General features: G+C 43.5%; 1 protein-coding gene and 2 long non-coding RNA genes across 3 annotated transcripts in view; 1 reads left to right on the top strand and 2 right to left on the bottom strand.

The window, feature by feature from the left end:
* Window positions 1-895: 895 nt before the first annotated feature.
* On the bottom strand, window positions 896-6,525 carry LOC307222497. The gene is made up of 2 exons (XR_013841776.1): window positions 5,137-6,525; window positions 896-1,528 (listed from the first exon to the last, which is right to left on the bottom strand). It is a non-coding gene; the product is annotated as an uncharacterized lncRNA (long non-coding RNA).
* Window positions 6,526-10,496: 3,971 nt separating this feature from the next.
* LOC307222510 lies at window positions 10,497-14,735 on the bottom strand. Its single transcript, XR_013841793.1, has 3 exons — window positions 14,475-14,735; window positions 11,537-11,572; window positions 10,497-10,672 (listed from the first exon to the last, which is right to left on the bottom strand). It is a non-coding gene; the product is annotated as an uncharacterized lncRNA (long non-coding RNA).
* Window positions 14,736-14,883: 148 nt separating this feature from the next.
* The window catches only part of PSMB2 (proteasome 20S subunit beta 2), a 33,246-nt gene continuing 23,358 nt past the window's right edge, over window positions 14,884-24,771 (top strand). Inside the window, exon 1 of the mRNA XM_079987807.1 lies at window positions 14,884-15,084. Coding sequence (XP_079843933.1) covers window positions 14,994-15,084 — 91 coding nt within the window. The 5' untranslated portion in view covers window positions 14,884-14,993. The remainder of the gene's footprint in view (window positions 15,085-24,771) is intronic.

The following is a 24,771-nucleotide window of genomic DNA, read 5'->3' as shown; positions in this document are numbered from 1 at the left end:
TCATGCTCCGGCTGCGCGGCAGCAGCAGGAGGCCCCATTAGCTAAAGTGGTGCTTCAGGTTAAGTAAAGTTTCAGGTTAAGTACAGACCTCCAAAACGAATTAAGTACTTAACCCGAGGTACCACTGTATTTAGAGGAGAGAGGTGAAGGAATACCTACAAACTGGGCACTTTTCAGTCATGCATTTAGCCTGTGTGTCACCATCTGGTATTCAAATAACAGAAGTAAAACATTCAGCTGGACACACCCACATGTAGCTTTTTGGATACCAACTGTGGTTCGTGGGGAAATTCTACCCAAGAAAAAGCTTGCTCAGTTGTTGCCGAGTATCAGTATGATAGCAATATGGAGTAACTTTTGCTACAAAAGGCTAGCCTCCCTGGGTCTTCTTAGACATCACTCCAGATTACACCGAGAATGATATGATCAGTTGTAATAATACTGCTGCTTTGTCCCTAATTATCTCCTCTCTAGTTACGTACCCCGGAGAAATCTTTTAAATAGTGAAGCCTCGTCTGCTATTTAATCTGAGGGATTCATTTGTGCTTCTGAATGTTAGGGACAGAGTTTTTGTTGCCAGATTCTTTCTAGCCCCTTTCTTTGGAGAATGAAAAAGAGGGGTGGACTTTTCTCTAAGCCAACACGTCTCTTCCTTTGCAGCTAATATAAGGCAGGAAAAACTAGGAAACTTTTCATCAAGAAGCAAAAGTGATGTTCCATTTCTTTTCAGTTCCCAGATCCTTAACAATGGTGTATAACGTTGCCACAGTGTTTTTGGCAATGTGGACAAAAAATAGATATATATCTGTCAAAGATGCTAGAAAGCTTTTGAAAAACAATTACATGTCATTAATGTTTTAAAAGCTCATTTTCAAGTCCAAACAACAGGAAAAAAGCTATTTAAACGATTTTATTTACTCATTTATTTCAACAGTTTATATACGGCTTAATTACAAAAATCTCTAATAGGTAGGAAAAGAGCCTTTTCTTGTAGGCCACAGAAACATACTCACTTGCTTCTTGACACGCTGCTCAAAAGTCATCTGTTTCAATGCCGTTATGAGAAAATTCAGTGTGGTGCTGTGGTTAGAGTATTGGACTAGGACCTGGGAGGACGAGGTTCAAGTCCCAACTCAGCCATGAAATTCACTGGATGACCTTGGGCCAGTCATTGTGTCTCAGCATAAACCTACCTCACAGGGTTGTTGTGAGGCTAAATTGGGGAGCAGGGGGACAATGGAGCTCCTTGGAGGAAAGGTGGAATGTGAATGTAATAAAATAAATGAATAAATGCCCCTTAGAAACCAGCCCTAAACTGCAAAACTAAACGCTTGCAACCAGATGCAGGAGTTTTAACTTTGCAAAGAATAAGGGAAAAGAGGGGTGCCTGGTGCAAAGTAAACAGGAGCTGTAGAGTTTCCATATCCTCTTAGAGAATAATGTCTCATCTCCAGGTGCTATAAGATCATCGTCCTCCAGGTTAGGATTCCACTGGCTGCAAATGGCCAAACTTGTGAAAATGGTAAGCCTTAAAGAAAGGAGACAGAAAACAGGGGCTTTGTAGGTTTTCTCACAAAACGTTCCGTAAAGTAGCACTTTAAGCAAGATTCTCTAGAGGCTGGCTAATTCCCCAGTGAGTTCCCAGAGTTACTTCCTTGTCCGGAAGTCTGTTCCTTACATTCCTTACAATTAGGGATGCGGGAGAAATTCAATTCGGTTTGCATTTAAAAGCGAAGCTACTCAATTCAAACTTTCCCAAACAAGAACCGAAACATAGCCCTGCTTCAAAACTAAGATAAGATAAGATAAGATAAGAATCTTTATTGTCATTGCCCCCTCTCGGGGACAACGAAAATTACTTGGCAGCTCCATCTACCCAGATAGGGCACTCCACACAAAATCAGAACAACTATAAAAACACTAATTAAAACAATACAATATAATACAGCAAGGAAGATTAGATGACTTTCAAAGTCCAGGTTTCCCATTCAGGGCCGAGATCGCTCTGGAGAAGAAGCTGTTCTTGAGACGGCTCGTTCTTGTCTTCATCGTCCTGTATCTCCGTCCCGACGGCAGGAGCTCGAAGAGACAGTGACCAGGATGCAATGGATCTTTTACTATGTCCAGTGCCTTCCTATGGCACCTTGTGGCATAAATCTGCTCTAAGGTGGAGAGTGAGCAGCCAACAATGCTCTCTGCTGCCTTCACAACTCTGCACAACCCCATCCTGTCCTGGGTAGTACAGCTTCCGTACCACACACATAAGCCATAAGTGAGCACGCTCTCAATGGCACAGTGATAGAAGGCAAGCAGCAGTTTCTGTGGAAGATGGTTTTTCCTTAGGATTCTCAGAAAATACAGTCTCTGCTGCGCCTTCTTCACAAGCCCCCTTGTGTTGACACTCCAGGACAGATCCTCTTGTAATTCAATACCCAAGAATCTGAACGTTGTTACCCTCTCCACACAGACCCCATCAATCAAAAGTGGCTGGACATTGCTCTTCTGTCTCCTGAAGTCCACCACAAGCTCCTTTGTCTTCTTTGTATTTATGAACTCAACACTTCTTTCAATTTTACAATGCAGTTCTCCAATGTTTACAAAAATGTGTCTGTGTTGTATGCATAACAATGAATATATTGCTGAAAATGATGTACAAAAATGTGTTATAGTAAGGGAAATTGCTTGCAAATTAGGTACATTCATTATAACTACATACAAAAATAATTTTTTTAGGGAAATTCCCACTAAGACGTTGATTAATTTTCATGAGTGTTTTTTTAAAAATTGCAAATCGCTGCAGAAATGTGGATAACTGAATTTAAGGATGACAAAGAGAGAAACAGAGAGGTCCATCCATCCCTCCCTACTCACAATGTAGGAATCAGATCTTTAATGTAGATGCATCTTTCTTTCAAGAATGGGCAACTGCAAGGCCGCTTCTGCTCTACCATTTTAGGGACTTGGGCCAGGCAGCCCTTCAAATAGAAGACTCCGGCAGATAGTGAGCCATCCTCTGGCAACCGTCGGCCAACCTGAGTTTTCAATAGGGATGGGTGAATCTGTACCAGTTGCAGCTTCTCAGCTTCCCAATCTTAAATTCAGTTCTCTACATTTCCACATCAGTCTGCAGGTTGTCATAATGGAAATTCATCAGCATTTTAGTACAACCTTTTCTTCGTATTAGGGATGCGGGTGGCGCTGTGGGTTAAACCAAAGAGCCTAGGACTTGCCGATCAGAAGGTTGGTGGTTCGAATCCCTGCGACGGGGTGAGCCCCTGTTGCTCTGTCCCTGCTCCTGCCAACCTAGCAGTTCGAAAGCACGTCAAAGTCCAAGTAGATAAATAGGTACCACGCCAGCGGGAAGGTAAACGGCGTTTCCGTGCGCTGCTCTGGTTCGCCAGAAGCAGCTTAGTCATGCTGGCCACATGACCCGGAAGCTGTACGCCGGCTCCCTAGGCCAAGAAAGCGAGATGAGCACCGCAACCCCAGAGTCAATCACGACTGGACTTAATGGTCAGGGGTCCCTTCCTTTACCCTTTACCTTTCTTAGTATTATTTTGTTTACGTAGTCCATAAAATTTATACATAGCTTGATTTTAAAATAAAAAACCCCTCAAAGCAGCTTACAAAAAACCATGTACATGTTTATATGCAATTTTGCCTAATATGCACATTTTTCCAAACCAATCTCCCCTAATGTTAGAGATATGATGAAAATGACCAAGACTTGTATGGCTCTTCTTTGTTGTTTTCACTAATGTTTGTTTTTTTATGCACAATTTACCATAAAATACACATATTTGTACACAGTTTTTGGTTGGAGAATTGCACCGAAAATTTAAGAGATGTGCAAATTTCACAACATGGCTGTGTCACGGTTCACGTATTGTTTTGGAGAGAGCAAATTATGTAGATCTGTCTTTAAATGAGCAGTGAATTTAATTTCTACCTCATCCCTACAGAGACACACAAGGTAGGAGTAACTCCCATGGCATTAAATGGGGCATATTCACTAGAGTTTAGGTTTCCAACCTTAAATATGTTATTAGTGCTGATTGCAAAAATGCTCTGTGCCCCTGCAAAATGGAGTCTACAGGAAACAACATTCACCACCATTCTAATCATTGGATGGTTGTGGTGGAATATATTGATGGAAGAACAGCTATTATTTGACTTCATATTTTGGATACTTTGAAGTGAGTCTGGATTTCTACCCACCCTCCCTTGCCCATTAAGCTCACCCATTTTATTTGCTAATACAAAAAAGGAAAACAAAATGGGGAAACCCACAATGAAACTCAATGCATCAAAAGGTTTGGAAATCCAACACAATTTTCCAAAATTGCAGCAAGTTGATTAGCTGAAATAGTTAATGTGAAATTATATCAGCCTCTGCTCCCAGCCCCCTACCCGGACTGCCATCTCAGGGAGGGGTAAAAAAACCCCTAGAATAATAATTAAAAGATGCCTAGAAACGCTCTTCGAAGAGCATAAATTCTGAAGATGAAAGTAAATGATTAAAATAATTAAATACTTCAAGTTGACAAGCAGAAGCAGAATCTTGCCAACGGACATTTGTCGGTAATTAGTTAATTAATCCTAACACAAATTATAAGCCATAACAAACCAGTCAGGCTGAACGCAGCCGGCTGTTCAGAATTAAACTTAGGGGGTGGAGGAGTGGGAGTAAAGGAAGTGTGGAAGAGAGGGAAAAAGAAAGGAGGGGAAAGTTTTCAACTTTCCTCTGAATGGAAATGGAAATTCCAAAAAGAAAGAAAGAAAGAAAGAAAGAAAGAAAGAAAGAAAGAAAGGGAAAGCTTAAAGCAGGAGATGGAGAAAAGATCCATGATCAGCAGGATTCCCAGTTAAAACTCCCCTTTGTTTCCAAGGTTACTAGTCCCTAGAGTTTTCTTTCCTTGGGTCTAAACATGTGATGGAAGCTCAATGGCCTGTTTAAGTGAGAAGTAACCTGTTTTGCATGGGAGCAATAGCTAAAACTGAGGACATGCATCTCTCCCCACCCCACAGAAAGGACCCAGCAGGGAGACACCCCTGTCTGAGACCCGGGAGAGCTGCTGGCAGACAACACTAGGCAACACTGGACTTGAACCTAAGAGGAACCCTACTCAATCAGACCAAGGTTATCTTGTCCAGCATCAATGTCCAGCATCTAGTTCAGCTTCAAAGCATCGTGGCCATGCTTCACTTCCACTGTGAGAGGCAGTCTGCTTCTGAATGCCAGTTGCCGGGAATCACACCTGACGGGGAGCATTGATACACTCAGCTCCTTCTTGTAGGCTTCTCATGTGGTAGACCACTGCGAAAACATGATGGCCTGATCCAGGAGACTCTTTGAACAAGCAATTTCCTAAAATACATAATATGAGATGCACACATTAAAAAGTTGCTTATTGATTTCAGGAACCACCATGCAAAATTTGGTAAAAATCCGGCAAGCCCTGCCATTCTTTTGAATGCTTCAGATGACTCTAAGCCTTTGCTGAGGCAACATCTACACAAACACATCTAGCAGGGCCCACTGGGAGCCTGCCTTGCCATGAAGTGGAGGAAGTTCTGGTACCCATCACCACTTTGCCAGGGGCGGAGGAAGGGGTGGGTGGTGGGTGTGGGCTGCTCCCGGTGTCACTGTGGGGTGTGTGTGTGACAAAATGGTGGGTGGCACTCACTGGGAGAGATGTGGTGGCTTGGGCGCGCACAGGCTTCATGCTGCCCAAATGGTCCGCCTACTGCCTCCCCCCCAGCTGTAGGGCGGTTGAGTGGAAGGAGGCAGGCAGACTCTGAAGGCCTTGTGGTGTGCCACACCACTATGAGCAGCTTGCTGCGCCCCTGGGTGCACTGCCCCAGGCACCCGAGTGGCCTCCTCCACAGCTGCACTTTGCCAGTAGTTCCCAAGCTGAAACAGAAAAGCATGGTGAGGAGGAGGTGTAAGATGCCTTGCTGTGGTGTTATATGAAGGAAAACCACCTGCTACATTGATTGTATTGCATGTGTGTCTGTGAAGGCAGCCCAGATCTCCAGATATGAGTCCTCCTGCCATCTTGCCAGAATACCGCAAGTTCAAAAAGGGACAGTGTAGTTCCTTAGCCCATTGTTGGATGAAGAGTGTGGACTTCTCTTTCCAGTGCTGCAGTAATTTGCCATTTCCCCACCATAGTAAAGCCAGAGTTTGTGGCCAGGTGGGCAATTCCAAAATTTTAAATTATATATTTTTAAAGGGTAAAGGGGGAAAGGCCAATGACTCACTATATCAAGGGAGAATGAGGGATTTCTGGAAATGGCTTGGGAGACAGCATTCACGAAAGGCACATGACTCTTTTGTCAACATCTTGAGATTGGTTCTCACGTTTTTGCATTGTGCAAAAAATGTATTTACAGTGGTACCTCTGGTTGTGGACGGGATCCGTTTCGGAGCTCCAGTCGGATCCCAAAGTTTTTGCAACCGGAGGGACCGCTTCTGCACATGCACGCGCGGCAAAAACCCAGAAATATACTTCCGGCTTTGCTGCTTACGTATCCCAAAGTTTACGTAAGTGGAGGCTATGTAAGCGGAGGTACGACTGTATTAGACAAAATTGTATATGAATATGTATATTAGGAGAAAGACACTAAAATGCTGGATTAATTTTCATGAGTATTTTTAAGTGTCCATAAAAATACATATATCTGTGAAAATAACATACAAATGTGCATTATTTTAGAGGGAATCACTTTGCAAAAATATGTTTATGAGACAAAACTGCATTCCCACCACAAACAGTATATATTAAAAGAAATTCACACGAAAATGTGGGTGAATTTCTGAGAGCACTTAAAAACAAAAACAAATCTGCAAGCTGATACGAAAATGTAGAGAACTGAACTTAAGGTTGGGAAAATCAAAAACTGAAATGGACAGATTTGCCCATCCCGAGTTGGAGGGGAAGGGATTGGATGGATGGATGAGTGGGGGTGAGGTACACGGATGGACAGAGAAGCATCAAGTAAGAAGAAAGGGCATTATATAGTTGGGAAACAGCCCCCCAAAATAAATCAGGGAATAGAATCCTATAGATAGAATGATTTGCTAAATATGAAATAAATCCCTTGCTTCTTAAAAAAAAAAAAAATCTAAGGCTGTCTGCAGTGAAGAAGTTTTGGCCCTGCATGTGTAAGTGCATGCATGATTGTGCGTGTGCGTGTGTGTTTTTAAGTGTTTTGCATGATGTGAGCTCTGACCTTCAGAGAGGAACAGAAGGAATATTTTCTCGCCTGGGGCTAGCGTTGTCAGTGAAATGTCTGTCTTCCTTAATAATTTCAATCTGGGTGACAGGGGACAGGGCATTTTTGCTCTGAACGAACGTACTGTAAAAACTGTCAGATAGGATTTGTTTCAAGACGTGGCGTTTCCATCCACTCAGGGTCATCATCACAGGCATCCCATGACCTGTGGAGCACAGTGTTTCTTTTTTCCGCATGGACTGACGTGTGCCGCCACCAGTTCTAAAAATATCCCATTAACTCCTTTTCCTCCCCAGTTTATCTCCTTCCCCTGTCTAAGGCAGGGGTGGGGGACCTGATGTTTAACTCCAACTCCCATTAGCTCCAGCCAGCATGGTCAATGGTCAGGGAAGGTGGGAGCTGAGGGCCACAGGTTCCCCATTTCTGGTCTAGGGATAAGTCACTGGAAGTTTGGAGCAAAGCCAGACCCCAATGTTTTTTTTTTTCCTGTTAGGGCTGCTTCTACACAGAGCATACCTGAACTATGGCGCTCACTCCTACAGAAGACAGTGACAGCTGTCAAACTGGATGACTCTTAAGATTCATGGAGAATAAGGCTATCGGTAGCTACTAGGCATGATGGCTATGCTTGGCCTCCATTGTCAAAGGCAGTAATGCTGCTGAATGCCACTTGCTGGAAACCACAGGAAGAGACAGTGCTCTTCTGTTATTGTCCTGCCTTCAGATTTCCCACTGGTATCTAGTTGGCGACTGTCAGAACAGGATGTTGGACTAGATGGGTCAATGGCCTGATCTGGCAGTCTGATATGTTCTTATGCTTCATTCAGTCACTTTCATGGGGCATCTACACACATTCATCTTCACATCCTATGTTTTCTCTGTAGCTCTTCTATATTTTCTCAGACCACAGAAAAGCCACCTCCTTTTCTTTCTTTCTTTTTTAAATATACAGAAGCAGCACAGTCTTTGGAGATGTAGAAAGTATTTACACTACTCTTCCACCTTTTCCAAAGGTCCTGGGGCTCATCCAGACAATCTCCTTATTGGGGATTCATCCTGATTTCTTTTCACACAAAAAACGTATGGAGATTTATTGAGCATACATTCTGATTTGTTTGCATTCACCTTTCCAGTGCATTCTTCTGTCACTTTCTTTCCAAAAAAAGTTGGGGAGGGCACACTTATTGCACAAGAGCACCATAATCCACTTTAACTACACAACCTAAATTTGCTGGTATATGATTGATTCATTCCTGCAAAGTAGTGGCAGCCTAGAAGCCGTCATGGATTTGACATGTACAGTGAAGTCTTGGGCAGAAGACTCTGTCTGTCACTCAGCCTACTTTCCCTATTATCATTCTGATCGTGCTACTTTGTTGATATTTCCTTTTCAGTTTCATGATCTTTTAATTAGGGCAAATACACTTTGGGGGCAGTATTTTTTAAATAAATAGGAAAACGTTCATACAGTAACTGTTCTAGTGAAAAAAGTGTTAGATTGCTAATTTAATAAAGGACTGAAAGCCCCATCCAATTGCACTCCGCTGCTTTCCCAGAAGCTATGTTATCAAAATGTTTATCTCCCCACACCCCAGTTTGCTCCAACATTCCTACTGTTTAAAACAGTTCTTAGTAATAAGGCAATAGAGCCTTGGTGCAAAATAATAATAATAATAATAATAATAATAATAATAAATTATTATTATTATTATTTATTTATACCCCGCCCACCTGGCTGAGTTTCCCCAGCCACTCTAGGCGGCTTCCAATCAAGTGTTAAAAACAATACAGCATTAAATATTAAAAACTTCCCTAAACAGGGCTGCCTTTAGATGTCTTTTAAAAAGAAAATAGCTGCTTATTTCCTTCACATTTGAAGGGAGGGTGTTCCACAGGGCGGGTGCCAGTACCGAGAAGGCCCTCTGTCTGGTTCCCTGTAACCTCACTTCTCGCAATGAGGGAACCGCAGAAGGCCCTCGGTACTGGATCTCAGTGTCCGGGCTGAATGATGGGGGTGGAGACGCTCCTTCAGGTATACAGGACCGAGGCCGTTTAGGGCTTTAAAGGTCAGAACCAACACTTTGAATTATGCTCGGAAACGTAATGGGAGCCAATGCAGACCTCTCAGGACCGGTGTTATGTGGTCCCGGCGGCCACTCCCAGTCACCAGTCTAGCTGCCGCATTCTGGATTAATTGCAGTTTCCAGGTCACCTTCAAAGGTAGCCCCACATAGAGCGCATTGCAGTAGTCCAAGCGGGAGATAACTAGAGCATGCACCACCATTAAAGCACAGATTATCAACAAGAAAAAAGGCCAAAGATGGAGAACATGTGGCCATCCAGATATTGCTGGATCACAACCCCTATCATCCCTGACCACTGGGCTACTGTTGATGGGAGCTGGAGTCCCAACAATATCTGGAGGGTCACAGGCTCCGCACCTCTGCAGTAGACACACCTCCCTACCAGTATTATGTAGACTACACCTACTCTCTCCCAAGGTCAGCAAAGGGCTTTTAAACCTTTCTCTCCCAGTGCGAACAGCAGAAGCGGCTTTAGCTGAGCCATTTCTATTATCAGGCACTAAAGCAGGGGCAGAGGAACTTGGCTCATGAGCTAACTTTGGACCACCAGAAGTAAAATTTGCCCCATTGGGTCATTTCCCCAAAACCACGCTTGCCTGCCTGTCACCTTGCATCCCTCTGTGACTCTAGAGCTACTATCTCCTGAACACAAGACTTGGAGAAACTGTAGTGAGCAGCAGACGTATCCTAAGCAGAAGGGAATCTGTGGCTCACCGGATGTTGCTGGGACTTTAACTCCCATCCGGCACAGCCAGAATGGCGACTTGTCAGGGTTGACGGGGATTGTAGTCTAGCACTAGGTTCTTTTGTTGCTGCATGCACCCTGGAACTGCATTGGCCTTTTTAGCTACACTGCTGAACACACATGGCAATCTTACCACCACTAGAATGCTGTTTCGGGACTTCCAACCCCGCTGGGCCAATTTCAGGAGCTGTAGGGGGTGCATCGTGGTAGAAGAGAGAAGAAGCCTTATTGTGCTATGGGTAGCTCTTCCATTGGCTTCTGGTAGTGGGAATCAGCTGAATCCTGCCCATGGTCTACTAAAGCCTCAATGTTTTTCCACATGTAGACCAGGACTCTGAAAAGTCTTAACTTCATCTATTCAGTTATTTCAGAGCTAATTATATATTAGCTTAAGTAATTTCTTTGGTCTCTCTGAACTGAACTTACTGTGCCCAGACGTCTGACTGTCCCGAGCATCTTTGAATTCAGGCAAAGTGCTTGTCTTCTTCCAACATGTCCTTGTCCACATTGACAGCTGACAGGGACTCTCCGCCAAGCGAGGGGGCACCACGCTGATGTGGTCCTGGCTGACCTTGCAGTGATTCTCACCTGCGCTATCAATCAGCTGGAAATGGACACAAGTGCTAATCACCTCCATTGACACTACTGGACAAGTGGGCTGCAATCCATTTTCACCTGTGCACATCAATCGATTCCCCCATCTCAGGTGGAGAGTAAACACCATTTCTGATGATTGGTGAGAGGCAAAAGGCAACCATTCCCAGGAAAGAAGCTGGCTCCATTAACCCATTGGGTGCCACTGTGGAGGGTGTTACGACGTAAAAGCCATGGACGTGTCTGTCCCCACACTACCTTCCAAAGGAAGGAACTAAAATACCATCTAGTCTAATCCCTGCTTTTCTAGAGGCTCACTGCAACATTGTTGGGTAAATTTTGCCTAACATACACATTTTTGAAAGCATTTTTTTCCTTATCATTATGTGTGTTATTTTCAGTAATATATGTATTTATGCACACTTTACACTAGAATAGAAATTTTGGTACAACATTACTTGGCTGGAGAACAGCACTGCAAAATATGGAGAAGTGTGGTGCTGGGTCTGAGCTTTGCACAAAGCTGACAAAATACAGCTACTCATTTCCGTTCCAGGCATTCGTGCATGCCGGTGGAGCACAAAGCCCATTCTGCCCCATTCCACGCTCTTCCAGGTCCAAAACAACCCACGCATTGGCGGTTGCACATCAATTGAATGGTCGCAAAGCAGTTGCCGCCTGTAGTTCAAATTACCAGGTGCACTAATATCATATTCTATGGCACCAGGTCAAATTGGTGCCTCAGAATTTTCAGTCCTGTTTGGTAATACATAATTAGCTTTGGACTGAGCTTCTTGACGTACAGGGCTTAGTACGTATAAATCTTTATTTTTCTTCCTTCCTTTTGAAAATTCAGTCTATATGGTTTCCCTACCTTCTTTCCGATTCGCCTCTCTTTTGAAAATTCAATCTGTCAAGACAATTCAATAACAACCTTAGCATTTAATTGTACCCTGGGGCACAATAAAAATCGGCAAGGATGATAGCTGCTGGTTAGTGTGCCCCCCTGGTTTTGGTTAACTTCTTTTGGAAATAAAATAATACAAACCCCTAAGTTAGGCAGCCTGGCTTTGTGTGTAGCGAGCACTATGCTTCACAATCTACAGGGAAAACCTATTTTAAAAATCCAAATTGGATCCACACACTTAAAAAACTGGCATGGGGCTCTGCCATTGTTCAGTAAAGGAAAACATCCTGTTTTGATTTACACATGCGGTGCTCAATTTAACAAGTGTAGCTGTGGGCGATTGGAAAACAGTCAAAATGGTGAATACGCACCTTACTCTCATTTATACAGTTTCTTAAAGACAATTTGTTGCTGTTGTGGGCCCCCCATCTCCCACCCCCATCACTCATTCTCCTGGCATGTTTTTAAAGCTACAGGCCTGCCTCTTGCCTGGTATATTTTGCAGGCCTAGACACAACATATGTAATCCAAGTGCAATCCACTAACAGGTAGCACAAGGCAGGTAGGTTATATCAGAGATCACCAGTCTTTTTAGATCTGTGGGCACATTCAGATTTTTGAATGACTGTTGCGGGCGTGCCACCCCCTCTGGTCACTTCCCTCTCCCGGGTGAGCTACCCTTCTCTGAGACAGGAAGAAAGAGTGTGTGTACCCACTCACATACATTTTACTTTTTCTAAGGGACCTGGGTAAAAGTTGTATCCCATAGAATTAATTCAACTCTTGAGAAGCTCATTAAGCTGAAATAGGAAGTGGGGAAAAGCGCCATTCTTCCAACTTCCTCCTTCAACTCTAAACCAACTTCATGACAGCTGGAGCCGTACACAGCGACTTTGTGGACACCAGGGAAAGACCTCAAGAGGGTCCCCATGGGTGCCATGCTTGTCACCCCTGGATTATTATAATCCTGGAGGGGGGCGGAAGCAGGTGAGATGAAAACACAATTTAAGAGTAGTGGGTGCTAGGGAAGGGATGAAGAGGGAACAAGAAATTAAGGGGGCTATCAGGGTAGGTCAGAGGACAGCATTTTCAGATTCTCTTTATTATATATTTTTATTTATTACATTTGTATTCCACTCTTCCTCCAAGAAGCTCAGATCTCCTCCGCTACTTTATTATTTATTTATATATTGCCTATACAGTGGTACCTCGGGTTACATACGCTTCAGGTTACATACGCTTCAGGTTACAGACTCCACTAACCCGGAAATAGTACCTCAGGTTGAGAACTTTGCTTCAGGATGAGATCAGAAATCATGCTCCGGCAGCATGGCAGCAGCGGGAGGCCCCATTAGCTAAAGTGGTGCTTCAGGTTAAGAACAGTTTCAGGTTAAGAATGGACCTCCGGAATGAATTAAGTACTTAACCCGAGATGCCATTGTATGCCAAAATGGCTTCTAAGTGGTTTGCAACTATAAAATCAATGGTAAAATCCAGATTAAATTAAAATAAACAACAGCAATTCCACTAGGGCAATTCAAAGTTGTTAATTAAAATATGCAATAAAACAAGTCATGACAACTAAACCAAAACAAAAAAAAATAAAAATAAAAAATTGACCAGTAGCACCTTATAGACCAACTAAATTTGTTCTGGTATAAGCTGTCGTGTGCATGCACACTTCTTCTTAAGTGTGCATGCACAGGAAAGCTTACACAAGAACAAACTTAGTTGGTCTATAAGGTGCTACTGGACAATTTTATTTTTATTTTTATTTTTATTTTTATTTTGACTGTGTCAGACCAGCACAGCTACCTACCTGAATCTGATAACTAAACCAGTTCAACAACTGCTAAACCATAAGATCAGAAGTTCAGTTCAGCAGAATACCTTATTCTCACAACAGCCCTGTGGGGTAGGTTCGGCTGATAGTAGCTGGCTTGTCATGCTACCAAAAGGGCAGAATTTCACTCACCATGGTGAGTAGTTAGTGCAATTGCAGACTCCTGCCTACAGATCTGCTTAGGCTACAGGTAGAAACCACTCTCACTTCTGAGAATCCTGAAACTCTCCAGGATACAGATGGAGAAAGCAGACGACTTAAGTAAACACACAGGGAAGTGGGAGCCACTGGTCCCTCTTCTGATATCCTTGAGTGGGTTTTTGTGTGTGTTTGCCAAAGGTGAGTCAATCACAGTTCATAAGAGAGGTGTCCAAGAGACAGCAGGTAAACCAGGAAGCTTTAAAGGAGGCAGAAGTACTAGAACATAGGTAGGCAAACTAAGACCCGGGGGCCAGATCCGGCCCAATCACCTTCTAAATCCGGCCCATGGAGGGTCCGTGAATCAGCGTGTTTTTACATGAGTAGAATGTGTCCTTTTATTTAAAATGCATCTCTGGGCTATTTGTGGGGCATAGGAATTTGTTCATTCCCCCCCCCCAAAAAAAAATATAGTCTGGCCCCCCACAAGGTCTGAGGGACAGTGGACCGGCCCCCTGCTGAAAAAGTCTGCTGACCCCTGTACTAGAATATGGAAGTGGAATGCCCAAAATACGTACGGAGACGCTTGAAGATGCAAAAAGGGATCAAAGATGGGCATTGGTCTTTCTTTGCCACCTCTGGAACTAACTAGGTACCTGTTGGAATGGTAGCCAGTTTAAGAACCACAGGAAAGGCTTTGCTAGTGATATTCTACTTACATTATTTATAATCCACACCTTCAGCATACATTTATGTTCCCAGTGTTTCTTTGTAAGAAACAAAAATGAAAAGGTGCAATTTAAGAGTATTAGTAACAAAATAATTGAGTTTTTGGACCTAGTAGTCCGTGTTTCCCACAGAGCAAGATACCCCTAGGAAGCCCACAAAGCAGAGAAACGGGGTAACGCCTCTTCACCCACCTACCCGGTTTGTCCTCGGTATACTGCTCCTGCACGTGGAGGCTCTATTCAGCCCTTAAGACTAAAGAGATGCTTATAAGTGATCTCCCTCCCTGGTGGCTTTCTCTGACATCTGCAAAAACCAGTGCGTTTTAATGATCTGGACCGTTTTGAAAGCGCTTTGCAGGACAGGTGCTGGCTGAGCCGCCGCCCCCTAGAACGCGAAAGCGGACAGGCGGAACAAGGGAAAGGAGGGCGGGAAACATCACGTGGGCTCGAAGGGGACTCCGTGGGCAGGGCTCATCTGCGCACGTCAGAGAGCGGGAGAAAGGCTGAGCGAGCGGGGACCATAGAGTCTTGAATGCCTAGAAGCACCCGTTTCTCGCGAGAAGCTCAAAAAGCACCCCGTAGACGTCATTTTCCTGCGCCGCGGCGCGCCGGCTCCTTTTCCGCCGTCTCGCTGTGTCACTGTTCCGCGCTCTCTCCCTTCGGCAGCCTAAGTTCAGTTGCCCGCTCCTGCTTTAGTCGCTGCCGGCCGGGCCCGATGGAGTACCTCATCGGCATTCAAGGGCCCGACTTCGTGCTGGTGGCCGCTGACACCATCGCCGCCTCCAGCGTCGTCCAGATGAAGCGCGGTCAGTCCCTGGGAAGCGGGCGGGGGGGGGGTGTGGAGAAAAGTGAAGGCAGGGGCCCCTCGGAGCGGGCGGGGGGGGCGGCCAGCGGGCCGAGCGCTTGCTTCGCACGCGTAGTGTTGGTGAGATCTATCCCTGGCGTCTCCGCTTCTTCGAAAACGAAACTGAATCCAGGCTAAGTTAGTCTCATTCGAGTTCCCGTTGGTGGAATCGGTGGGATTTGGCCTAGTAGTAGTTAACTTTTCACGCAGGACCTGCATTCCAACCCGGTAGTTATAGTTCGGTTTCCTTCGCCATAAGGCCCCAAGGCGGGCTACAGCATTGCAAATAGTTCGAAACAGATGATAGTTGCAATAATAGGGTGGGCATCCCAAGGTGAAGAGGTGCGGCTTCTCGAAAGCTGTGTAATGAAGATCCCAGGCGCACTTCGGTGTGGAGAGGATTCCACAACTTAGGAGAGGGAGTGCAGTTCAGTACCAGAGCACGTGCTTTCTGTGCAGGGAACATAGCTGTCAACGTTTCCCTTTTTTAAAGGGAAATTCCCTTATTCCGAATAGGATTCCTCGAAAGAAAAGGGAAAAGTTGACAGCTATGGCAGGGAGTAGCAGGTTCGGTTTTTGCAATCTTTACTTTAAGGAGAAGGGTGATGCAAAAACATCTCTGTAGAATATAGATGGGTATGCAGGAGGGGTCTGGGAAATCCCGGAAAGTCACATCTGGTCATAGTTGTGGTTGTGGGTCTAGGTATAAAGCAGTTTCCTTTTTTCCTGTATTTTTTCATGGGAATGGGCATAGCTCAGTGGAAGAGCACATGCTTTGCATGCAGAAGATATGAGGTTCAATATTCAGTTAAAAGGTCCATGTAGCGGATGATGGGAAAGTTCCTTTATTTTGGAGAGCTCCTGTCAGACAGTACAGTGGTACCTCAGGTTACATACACTTCAGGTTACATACTCCGCTAACCCAGAAATAGTGCTTCAGGTTAAGAACTTTGCTTCAGGTTGAGAACAGAAATCGTGTTCCGGCGCAGGAGGCCCCATTAGCTAAAGTGGTGCTTCAGGTTAAGAACAGTTTCAGGTTAAGTACAGACCTCTGGAACGAATTAAATACTTAACCCGAGGTACCACTGTACTGGGCTAGAAAGGCAACTTGGCTGATCTTGCTTCCTATATTCCTAGCAGTTAAATTGGAATGAACTTCCAGGATCCACTTTTTTCCCCACCAGCCATAAGCTTGTGCAAAAGACATGCAAGGGCTTTAACTCAGTGACAGAGGATGGGCTCTGCATGTAGAAGTTGGCAGGTTCCGTCTCATAACCTAGTGAGCTCCTGATAGATAGTGCTGGGTCAGATGGCCCAATGGTCCAGCTCAGGCGTAAGGCAGCTTCCTATATTTCCACTTAACATGAATGGATTTTGAGTTGAAGAATATTTGTTGAGCACCAGAGTTGAGCTGTCTTGCCACAGAAAAATCCACTGACACTTACGCCAAACCTTAATTGCATCGTACAACATGAGATCCATTTCTTATTTAAATGCCCATAGGCTGTCCATGTCCAAAGTGGGGTTAAGTGGGCTCTGTTAACTTGAACTGTTGCATAGAAGTGTTGATGGAACAGTTTGTAATGGTGAGGATGATCAAACATGCATTTATCAGAATTCCTTCTTCTTCACAACTATTAAAAGACGTAGGAGCCATGACCTCCTTTGCATTTGGTCGTTCTCTTTCTATAAACGAGCCCTGAATAAAACAGAAAACAAGTGATGAAACTGCTGTATATCATCTTCAATTAGAGCTAGTGATGTGGGGTAGAAAAAATTCTAATGCCTTATTTTCCTGTATATTTTATTTAGAAATGCATAGTTTCATAAAATGAGAGGGCAGTCCAAATGCCTGGCCTGCAGTGGCAGGGCTTGATGGAGTGGGATGGCCACCACTACTATAACCACAGTCCTGGTGTTCATGTTGAAAGGGGAGAGGGCATTAAAAAATGCCTCTTCTCTGTACCAGCTCCAAGGCTGTGCAAGAAAGAAGCTCAGCAGCTCAGGATCCAGCTATTTCTATGCTGTCCCCAAAACGGCGTGTTTTGGGGGTGTCCACTGACTACAGCTGCTTCACCAGGTGCACTGTGGTGCTTCTCATCAGCAGGGCAGCAGAGTGGAGGCCAGCAAGGCTGGGCAGAGGGACACCATCTCATTCAAACCTCCTGCGCATGACAGATCAGGGATTTAGATTGCTCTGTCCGTCCGCAGTGTAATTAATGTGATGCAAGTTAAATTGAGCAACTGGAATGAATACAATGCTACGTGCAGCAATTCGAGTGTGTTAAAATAGGTATGTTAATAGCTTGTAGGACTTTCATTTCCCTCACCCCAAAGTTTAAATAATTCAAGGGGAGTGTGTGCTATTGAGTTGCCGTTCCAAGTAAAGTCTTGAACTTGTTTTAATGCACCATTTTAAACTGTACTAAGTGCACTTTATCATTTTTTCCACATTATTTCAGTACTTCCAGCTACACTTAGCTATTGGAAAAACTTTTTTGAGAGTTATATAGCATATAAAACTAATGTAACATACTACTTACAATCAGAGCGCCACACTTTTATGGCAATTGGTGGTTTTTTAAAAAATTATTGATTATTGGAAAACTCATCACTTGTAAGTCTCAACCCAAAAGTTGGATAGCAGTGGTCTAGGTCAACTCCCATCAGCCCCAGCCAGCATGGCCAATGGTTAGAGATGATAAGTCCAGCAACATCTGGAGTTTTGCAGTTTCCCACTCTTCTATAGATTACGTTTATTGTTGCAGGTGGAACCTGCCACCAAATATTGCATTGTGTAGTGCTTCTTTTCAAGATTTCAGCTTCCCATATAAAGTACTACAAAACTTTCCCCCCTTTTTTTCCATTCTATATCCCCATTCTAAAAAACCCCCTACCATGTCAGCCAGCATTCAGTGGCCACTGAGCATGCTCAGAAGTCAAGGGTTTTTTCAGGAGGTCCACCCTCCTTGGACCCAGTGAATTTCGAATGCTGGAGTGATTTGTTTGTACCGCAGTAGCCCCATGGGCAACATTCTTTGTTAGTGCATTATGCAGAGCAGCCTTCGCCAACCTATAACTCTTCAGATGTGTTGAACCACAACTCCCATCAGGCCAGCTGTACTGGCTGAGGCTGATGGGGCTTATAGCCCAACACATCTGGAGGGCACCACATTGAGCCTGAGCCACCTTTTGCTTTTGAGAACTGGTGACAAAGACTCTCTTGACATTTTGTTAGCTTTCCTTCCCATCCCATTCAGATCCCTGGGAAAATCTCTGCAGTTAGTTTTCCTAAACTCCCATGTGCAGAAGTCTCTCTCTCTCTCTCTCTCTCTCTCTCTCTCTCTGTGTGTGTGTGTGTGTGTGTGTTTTAAATTATTTTAACAGCTGCAAAATACTCTGTTAATCCTGTTAAAGGATGGAACGTATCAGAAACTCTTAAACATGTCCTCCAGGGAAGATTATTCAGCAGTAAACAGCAAATGATGGAGAGGTTCTGATACGGAGATTTAGACACTTCTGTGGAGGGGATCCTAAATACATAGAATGTTGCTTTTCCCAAAGACACAAGGGGCTTCTGGGAAATGAATTTAATACATTTATCTATCATCTAGTTAATGCAGGCTGAGGGTAAGATGAGATTGCAGAACCATTAGTGGCATATGAAAGCATTCTTCCTCTGATAGGTTGTAGTAATAGTAAAGTCTTTTTCTTTAAAAAAAACACACTTATTTTTTCAAAATTTTATTTCCAGAGGAAAATGCATCTCAGTGATTTTCATTACTTTCTACCCCTCTCCCTCCCCATGACTTTTAGCACTTCCTAAACTGTGGGTTAAAGCCGCAGCGCCTAGGGCTTGCCGATCGAAAGGTCGGCGGTTCGAATCCCTGCGGCGGGGTGCGCTTCCGCTGCTCGGTCCCAGCGCCTGCCAACCTAGCAGTTCGAAAGCACCTCCGGGTGCAAGTAGATAAATAGGGACCGCTTTCCAGCGGGAAGGTAAACGGCGTTTCCGTGTGCGGCTCTGGCTCTGGCTCTGGCCAGAGCAGCAATGTCACGCTGGCCACGTGACCCGGAAGTGTCTCCGGACAGCGCTGGCCCCTGGCCTCTTAAGTGAGATGGGCGCACAACCCCAGAGTCTGTCAAGACTGGCCCGTACGGGCAGGGGTACCTTTACCTTTACCTTTTTAAACTCTGCATAGTGCTTTCAGACTTCTTTTCCTTATTGTTTTTTTACTGCTGTCAACAAATTAATCATCTGCCTGTCACTGATTGATCTAGTAATTGTAAACATTTATATTATATTATATTCATTAATTTGTTCATTCATACATTAAATTTCTATTGCGCCCTTCATCTGAGGATCACACAGCACTTTACAATTTAAAAACACAAAAATACACAACATAGTAACGAACAAAAACAATAACACACACTAACACACACTCGCACACACACACACAGCCACAAATCAGTGGTTCCCAATTAGCTAAGTACTGCGGACCCCCTGTCTTTCAAAGCCAAGCCCCTACTTTTGAAAATTTTGATATCTCTATGGTAGTTTTCTTTATCTGAATGGTGCCACGGACCCCCTAGGTGGGTTACGCCACTGCAGAAAAGGCCCGCTCTCATGTCGTCCTCCTGCTGACCTCTCATGGAGGGGATACACGAGGAAGGGCCTCAGGTGATGATTGAAGAGTCTGGGTCGGTTGTTACCTGGGGTATTACCTAAAATCAAGGATATGTCCCTCCTGAGACGTTTCTGAGCACAATTCAAAGTGTTGGTGTTGACCTTTAAAGGAGGAGTGTCTCCATTCCCACTGTTCAGCCCAGACACTGACGTCCAGCACCGAGGGCCTTCTGGCGGTTCCCTCACTGCGAGAAGCAAAGCTACAGGGAACCAGGCAGAGGGCCTTCTCGGTGGTGGCCCTGTGGAACGCCCTCCCATCAGATGTCATAGAGATAAACAACTACCTGACATTTTGAAGACATCTGAAGGCAGCCCTGTTCAGGGAAGTTTTTAATGTGTGACATTTTAATGTAATTTTAATCTTTGTTGGAAGCTGCCCAGAGTCACTGGGGAAACCCAGCCAGATGGGTGGGGTACAAATAATAAATTATTATTATTATTATTATTATTATTGGCTTTTCTCAAGATGGCGCCGAGGTAAGACGCTCTTATCGGAGCTCAAAGAGATCTTTTAACTAAATGTTGCCGGCTCTCCTCCCTTTTGGATTCTATTTCCTTTCATTATTTCGCTGTGCGTTTGAACATTTTATCTTATCTTATCCTCCTCGGTGCCGGGACTTAATGAAGTTAAAGAAGTTTTAACGAAGGCTCTCAGACATTCCCTCTCGAGCATTAAGGCACTCCCTCCCAGTTACTCGTTACTTACCTCGCAGCAGTCCAGCTAGGACCGAATGAGAATTGAACGAGATTGTGACCAGAGAACTTTAGCACTTTATCATTCTATTTAGAAGTCTGATCTCATTGATTTAAGAATCTAGTAATGAGAAGAGGCAAAAGACCCAGGTGCCTTGATATAGAAACTGACACAGAGCCCTCTGGTTTTAAACAGAGTAATCTAGATAATTACCTGCTACCTCAAAAACAGCACGTATCTCCTCCCAAAACCTTCCTCAACTCCTTACATGGAAAGACAATTGAAGAGATATCCCTAGGAGTAAATGAGGACAAGGCTACTACTCCCATAACCGAGGCACAAGCACTAATTGATAGAAAGGTGGAGCTGCTGGAGGAATGCTGCCTATTGACTGCTCAAACAGTTCAAAAAATCTTTGAACAATTACAAAACATCTCCAAGAAGCTGGATAACCCAGATGAAAGGAGGCAACTCACTCCCTTTTTGCCATCCTTAACAACCCCTGGAAATAAACAGAACAAATACAAATTTATACCTCTAAACCAGTCAAAAATCAGAGGAAGCCCCCCTCACTCAATCAACCTGATACTGAGGCCATGTGAGATTGTTCTCCACATTTTTCCATATAGAGGACCCCTACCTTACTGGGAGTCATCTTTCTGGGCCAGACACCATCTAAATCTGCTCCTTGGTTCTGAGGGCGGAAGCATTGACTTAAAAGCAGTCAAGAGGCTCACTAACGACGGATATTCCAAAAAAGTACTACTAAGATTTGGTAGTCATAGAATCCCAACTAAAATCTTAAGGGTAAAGGCTCATTTAGCCCAGAAAGGAATTTTTCCGCGCCGACATTTTGAAGATATATCACCCAGACCATTGTTTGCATCTAAAAGACAGAATAAGATGAACAAGGCCATTCCACCAGAAGCCGACATCTCCCCTACCCCCGTGGAAGAACCCAGTAGATGGGAGAAACCGCAGTCAGCTACCCGGAAAATTACGCAAGAAAAATCCAAGCTCCCAAACCATGCGACTGTAGCATCAAATAACAACCTCGCCCTTGACACAATAGACTGGACAGTCCCAGAAGAAGAAGATCTGCTGAGTAATTTTGCCAAGCTACCAGATAAAGAACAAATAAACATACTCAGTAAATTGACGAAACTACAGGCTAGATTGACCGAAATTCACCGACAAGGTCAACAAAATGCAGTAGATACAATACACAATCAAACTTTACACTTGCCAGCCTTTTCCCCAAAATGCATAGTCAAAAAGAGAGCTGTAAATGGAACTTTCAAATGTATAGATGCAGAGCTACAAATCCAGCCGCCTTTAGAATATGAAACGGCAAGGAAAAACTCCAGTAATGAGACTACAAACTCCTGGCTGAGATATCAAATACTAGCTCCAAACGAAATAGGTACCCCTTATTTAAGTACCACAAAGGACTCTAACTTTGCCGAACAAAAGATGACCTCCAACAGACCTGACACACCGAGCTCAACACCTAATGAGGCCAAAGAAATGGAAGTAGAGACTAAAAACAGTCCTACTATCCATAATAGCCCACCAACCACAGAAATCTCTCAGGAACAAGGAACAGTTAAGGAAGAAAATCAAGAAAGGGAGGAAATTCTAATTTCCCGCACTTTAAAAAAGAATCTAAAAGATCCACCATTACGTCCCCCACCGAAAGCAGCGACAAATGGCTGTATCTGCACAAGAAAAAATTCCTCGCTGGACTTAATGACAGAACTAGAATGACTAAATGCTGTCAACCAGCCACCAACCCAAAAACGGATCCTACGCCTGTTGTCCTGGAATATCGCAGGGTGGGGAAACAAAGACGGAGACCCAGACCTAATGAACTTCTTTAAGGATTTTGAACTAATACTTCTACAAGAAACATGGTCAACTAGAGATATTAAAATTAACGGATTCATCTCCTATACGAAACCCGCATTGAAAACAAACACGAAGGGCCGGCCGAAAGCAGGGTTCTGTTGTATGATCAAAGACAACTTAGGGTTTGAAATCAAGCAACTAGAAATATGTTTACCACTTGCACAAGCTCTACTTTTAACCCAAAAAAAAGACTCTTTGCTACTTGTAAATGTCTATATCCCCCCAACCAAAAACAACATCAGTAGTGAAAATTGGTCACAACTAACCTTTTATATAGAAAATCTGTCCGATAAATACCCAAATGCCTCACTGATAATAGCAGGTGATTTTAATGCCAGAGTGGGAACCAACAATGAACAACTATGTAGCAAACTAAATTGGAATACTGATAATGATATCGCACATGCCCTGAAAATAGGACGATTCTCCAGAGACAGGGTTGTTAACAACGAAGGCTTACGCCTACTTGAATTATGTAACAACTTTAATTTGCAGATTGTGAACGGTTCAACAAATGGCGATAGAAGCGGGGAGTTTACATACTTCTCCCCCCGAGGATGCAGTGTCATCGACTATATTCTTGTCCCTTATAATATTATAAATTCGATCATGGACCTCAAAATTGGAACGCGCACTGAAAGCGATCATCAGCCATTATTGCTGTCTATTAGCTTAAAGGACGAAACCAAAATAACTAAGCACAATATCATAGAACCTTCTCAATACAAACAAATGACCCAATTAAAATGGTCCCAGGAAATGAGTGCAGAAGTGGGGCATAAACTTACAGCTAACCTGAGAAAACAAGTATTATTCAACTTAAAGACCACTAATTCCTACTGTGATATTCCTAAAATTTATAATGAAATCTTCCAAATGCTTGTAGAGCTTAGTACTCCACCTAAAGTTTGGGAACTTAAATATAGCGCTAGCCCTTGGTTTGATGATGAATGTTTCCAGCTAAAAAGAAAACTGCGCCAAACATTTAAAAATAATCGCACTAAACTAGAGCCCTCTTATCTTGATGAAAAAAGAAAATACCATTATATTCTGGCCGAAAAGAAACAGAAATACGCAACCCAAAAATGGCTACAATTATTCGACTCAATTCAGAGTAAAAACAACAAAGCGTTCTGGAGCCTAGTGTACGGAGGACTGAAAGCCGAAAATCAACTAACTCTGCCACCAATTGCAGAATCCAAATGGTCCCAATACTATACATCTGTATTTAACAATCTACACGGTGAACTTAAAGGAAATGAAACCATTAAAAATAAAATTAATAAACTCCAGGAGTGGCCAAGGGTAGAGGAAGAGGAAATTAGAGAGATAGTTAAAAACTTCAAATCGGGGAAATCTCCTGGGCCAGACGGTCTACCAATAGAACTATTTAAGACCTATATAGATTGGTGGGCAGAACCCTTAGCTCAATTGTTTACTCTTATAGATAAATATGGGACCATACCTGAGATATGGTTAAGATCAATAATTATTCCAATCTTTAAAAATGGCGACCCAAAAGAACCAAGGAATTATAGACCGATAAGCCTACTATCAGTGATAGGGAAAATCTACGCTAAGCACCTCTTATCTAAACTTCTTACCTGGATGAAAAATCTAAATTTACCAGGGAAAGAACAAATAGGTTTCTCCAAAGGTTGCTCTACTCTAGACCACTGTCTTACACTTATGCATCTGGTTGAAAAATACAGATCCCAAAGGCAATCTAAGATATACGCTGCTTTTGTAGATTTTCGTGGTGCATTCGACTCAATTGACCGCCCAAAGTTGTGGAGGAAACTCACAGAATTAAAAATTGATCAGCGCTTATTGATTCTAATGCAAAATCTACATTCTTCCAATACCTGTCAAATCAAACTTAACACCAAAGGTCACCTCTCCTCAGACATCCCAAACTCGAAAGGGGTAAAACAAGGGTGTATTCTTGCCCCCTTTCTATTTAATTTATTTTTATCAGACTTGCCAGATTACCTTCAAAAAATAGAATCACATGCCCCTAAACTCAATCAGAAACCAGTTCCTCTCTTATTATACGCAGACGATGCTGTCTTACTATCACTAACGAGCTTGGGTCTGAAACGTCTTATATCTTCACTGATCCTTTACTGCGAATGTAACAAACTCTCTATAAATTATGAGAAGACAAAAATTTTGGTCTTCTCGAATGGTTGGAAATTAGAGAAATGGAAAATAAGAGGGCAAGAAATCCAACAAGTGAAAATCCATAGATATCTGGGAATCTTATTCCAGAGCAACTTAGGATGGGCAACCCATCGCACAAATGCCATAAAACAGGCAAAGTGCATCTCATCAGCAGTTGCCCGTTTTTATTATCAGAA

Source organism: Podarcis cretensis (assembly GCF_951804945.1).
Source record: "Podarcis cretensis genome assembly, chromosome: 8".
Taxonomy (NCBI): domain Eukaryota; kingdom Metazoa; phylum Chordata; class Lepidosauria; order Squamata; family Lacertidae; genus Podarcis; species Podarcis cretensis.
Note: the sequence above shows the minus strand (reverse complement) of the source record. Positions and strands in the feature narration are given on the sequence as shown.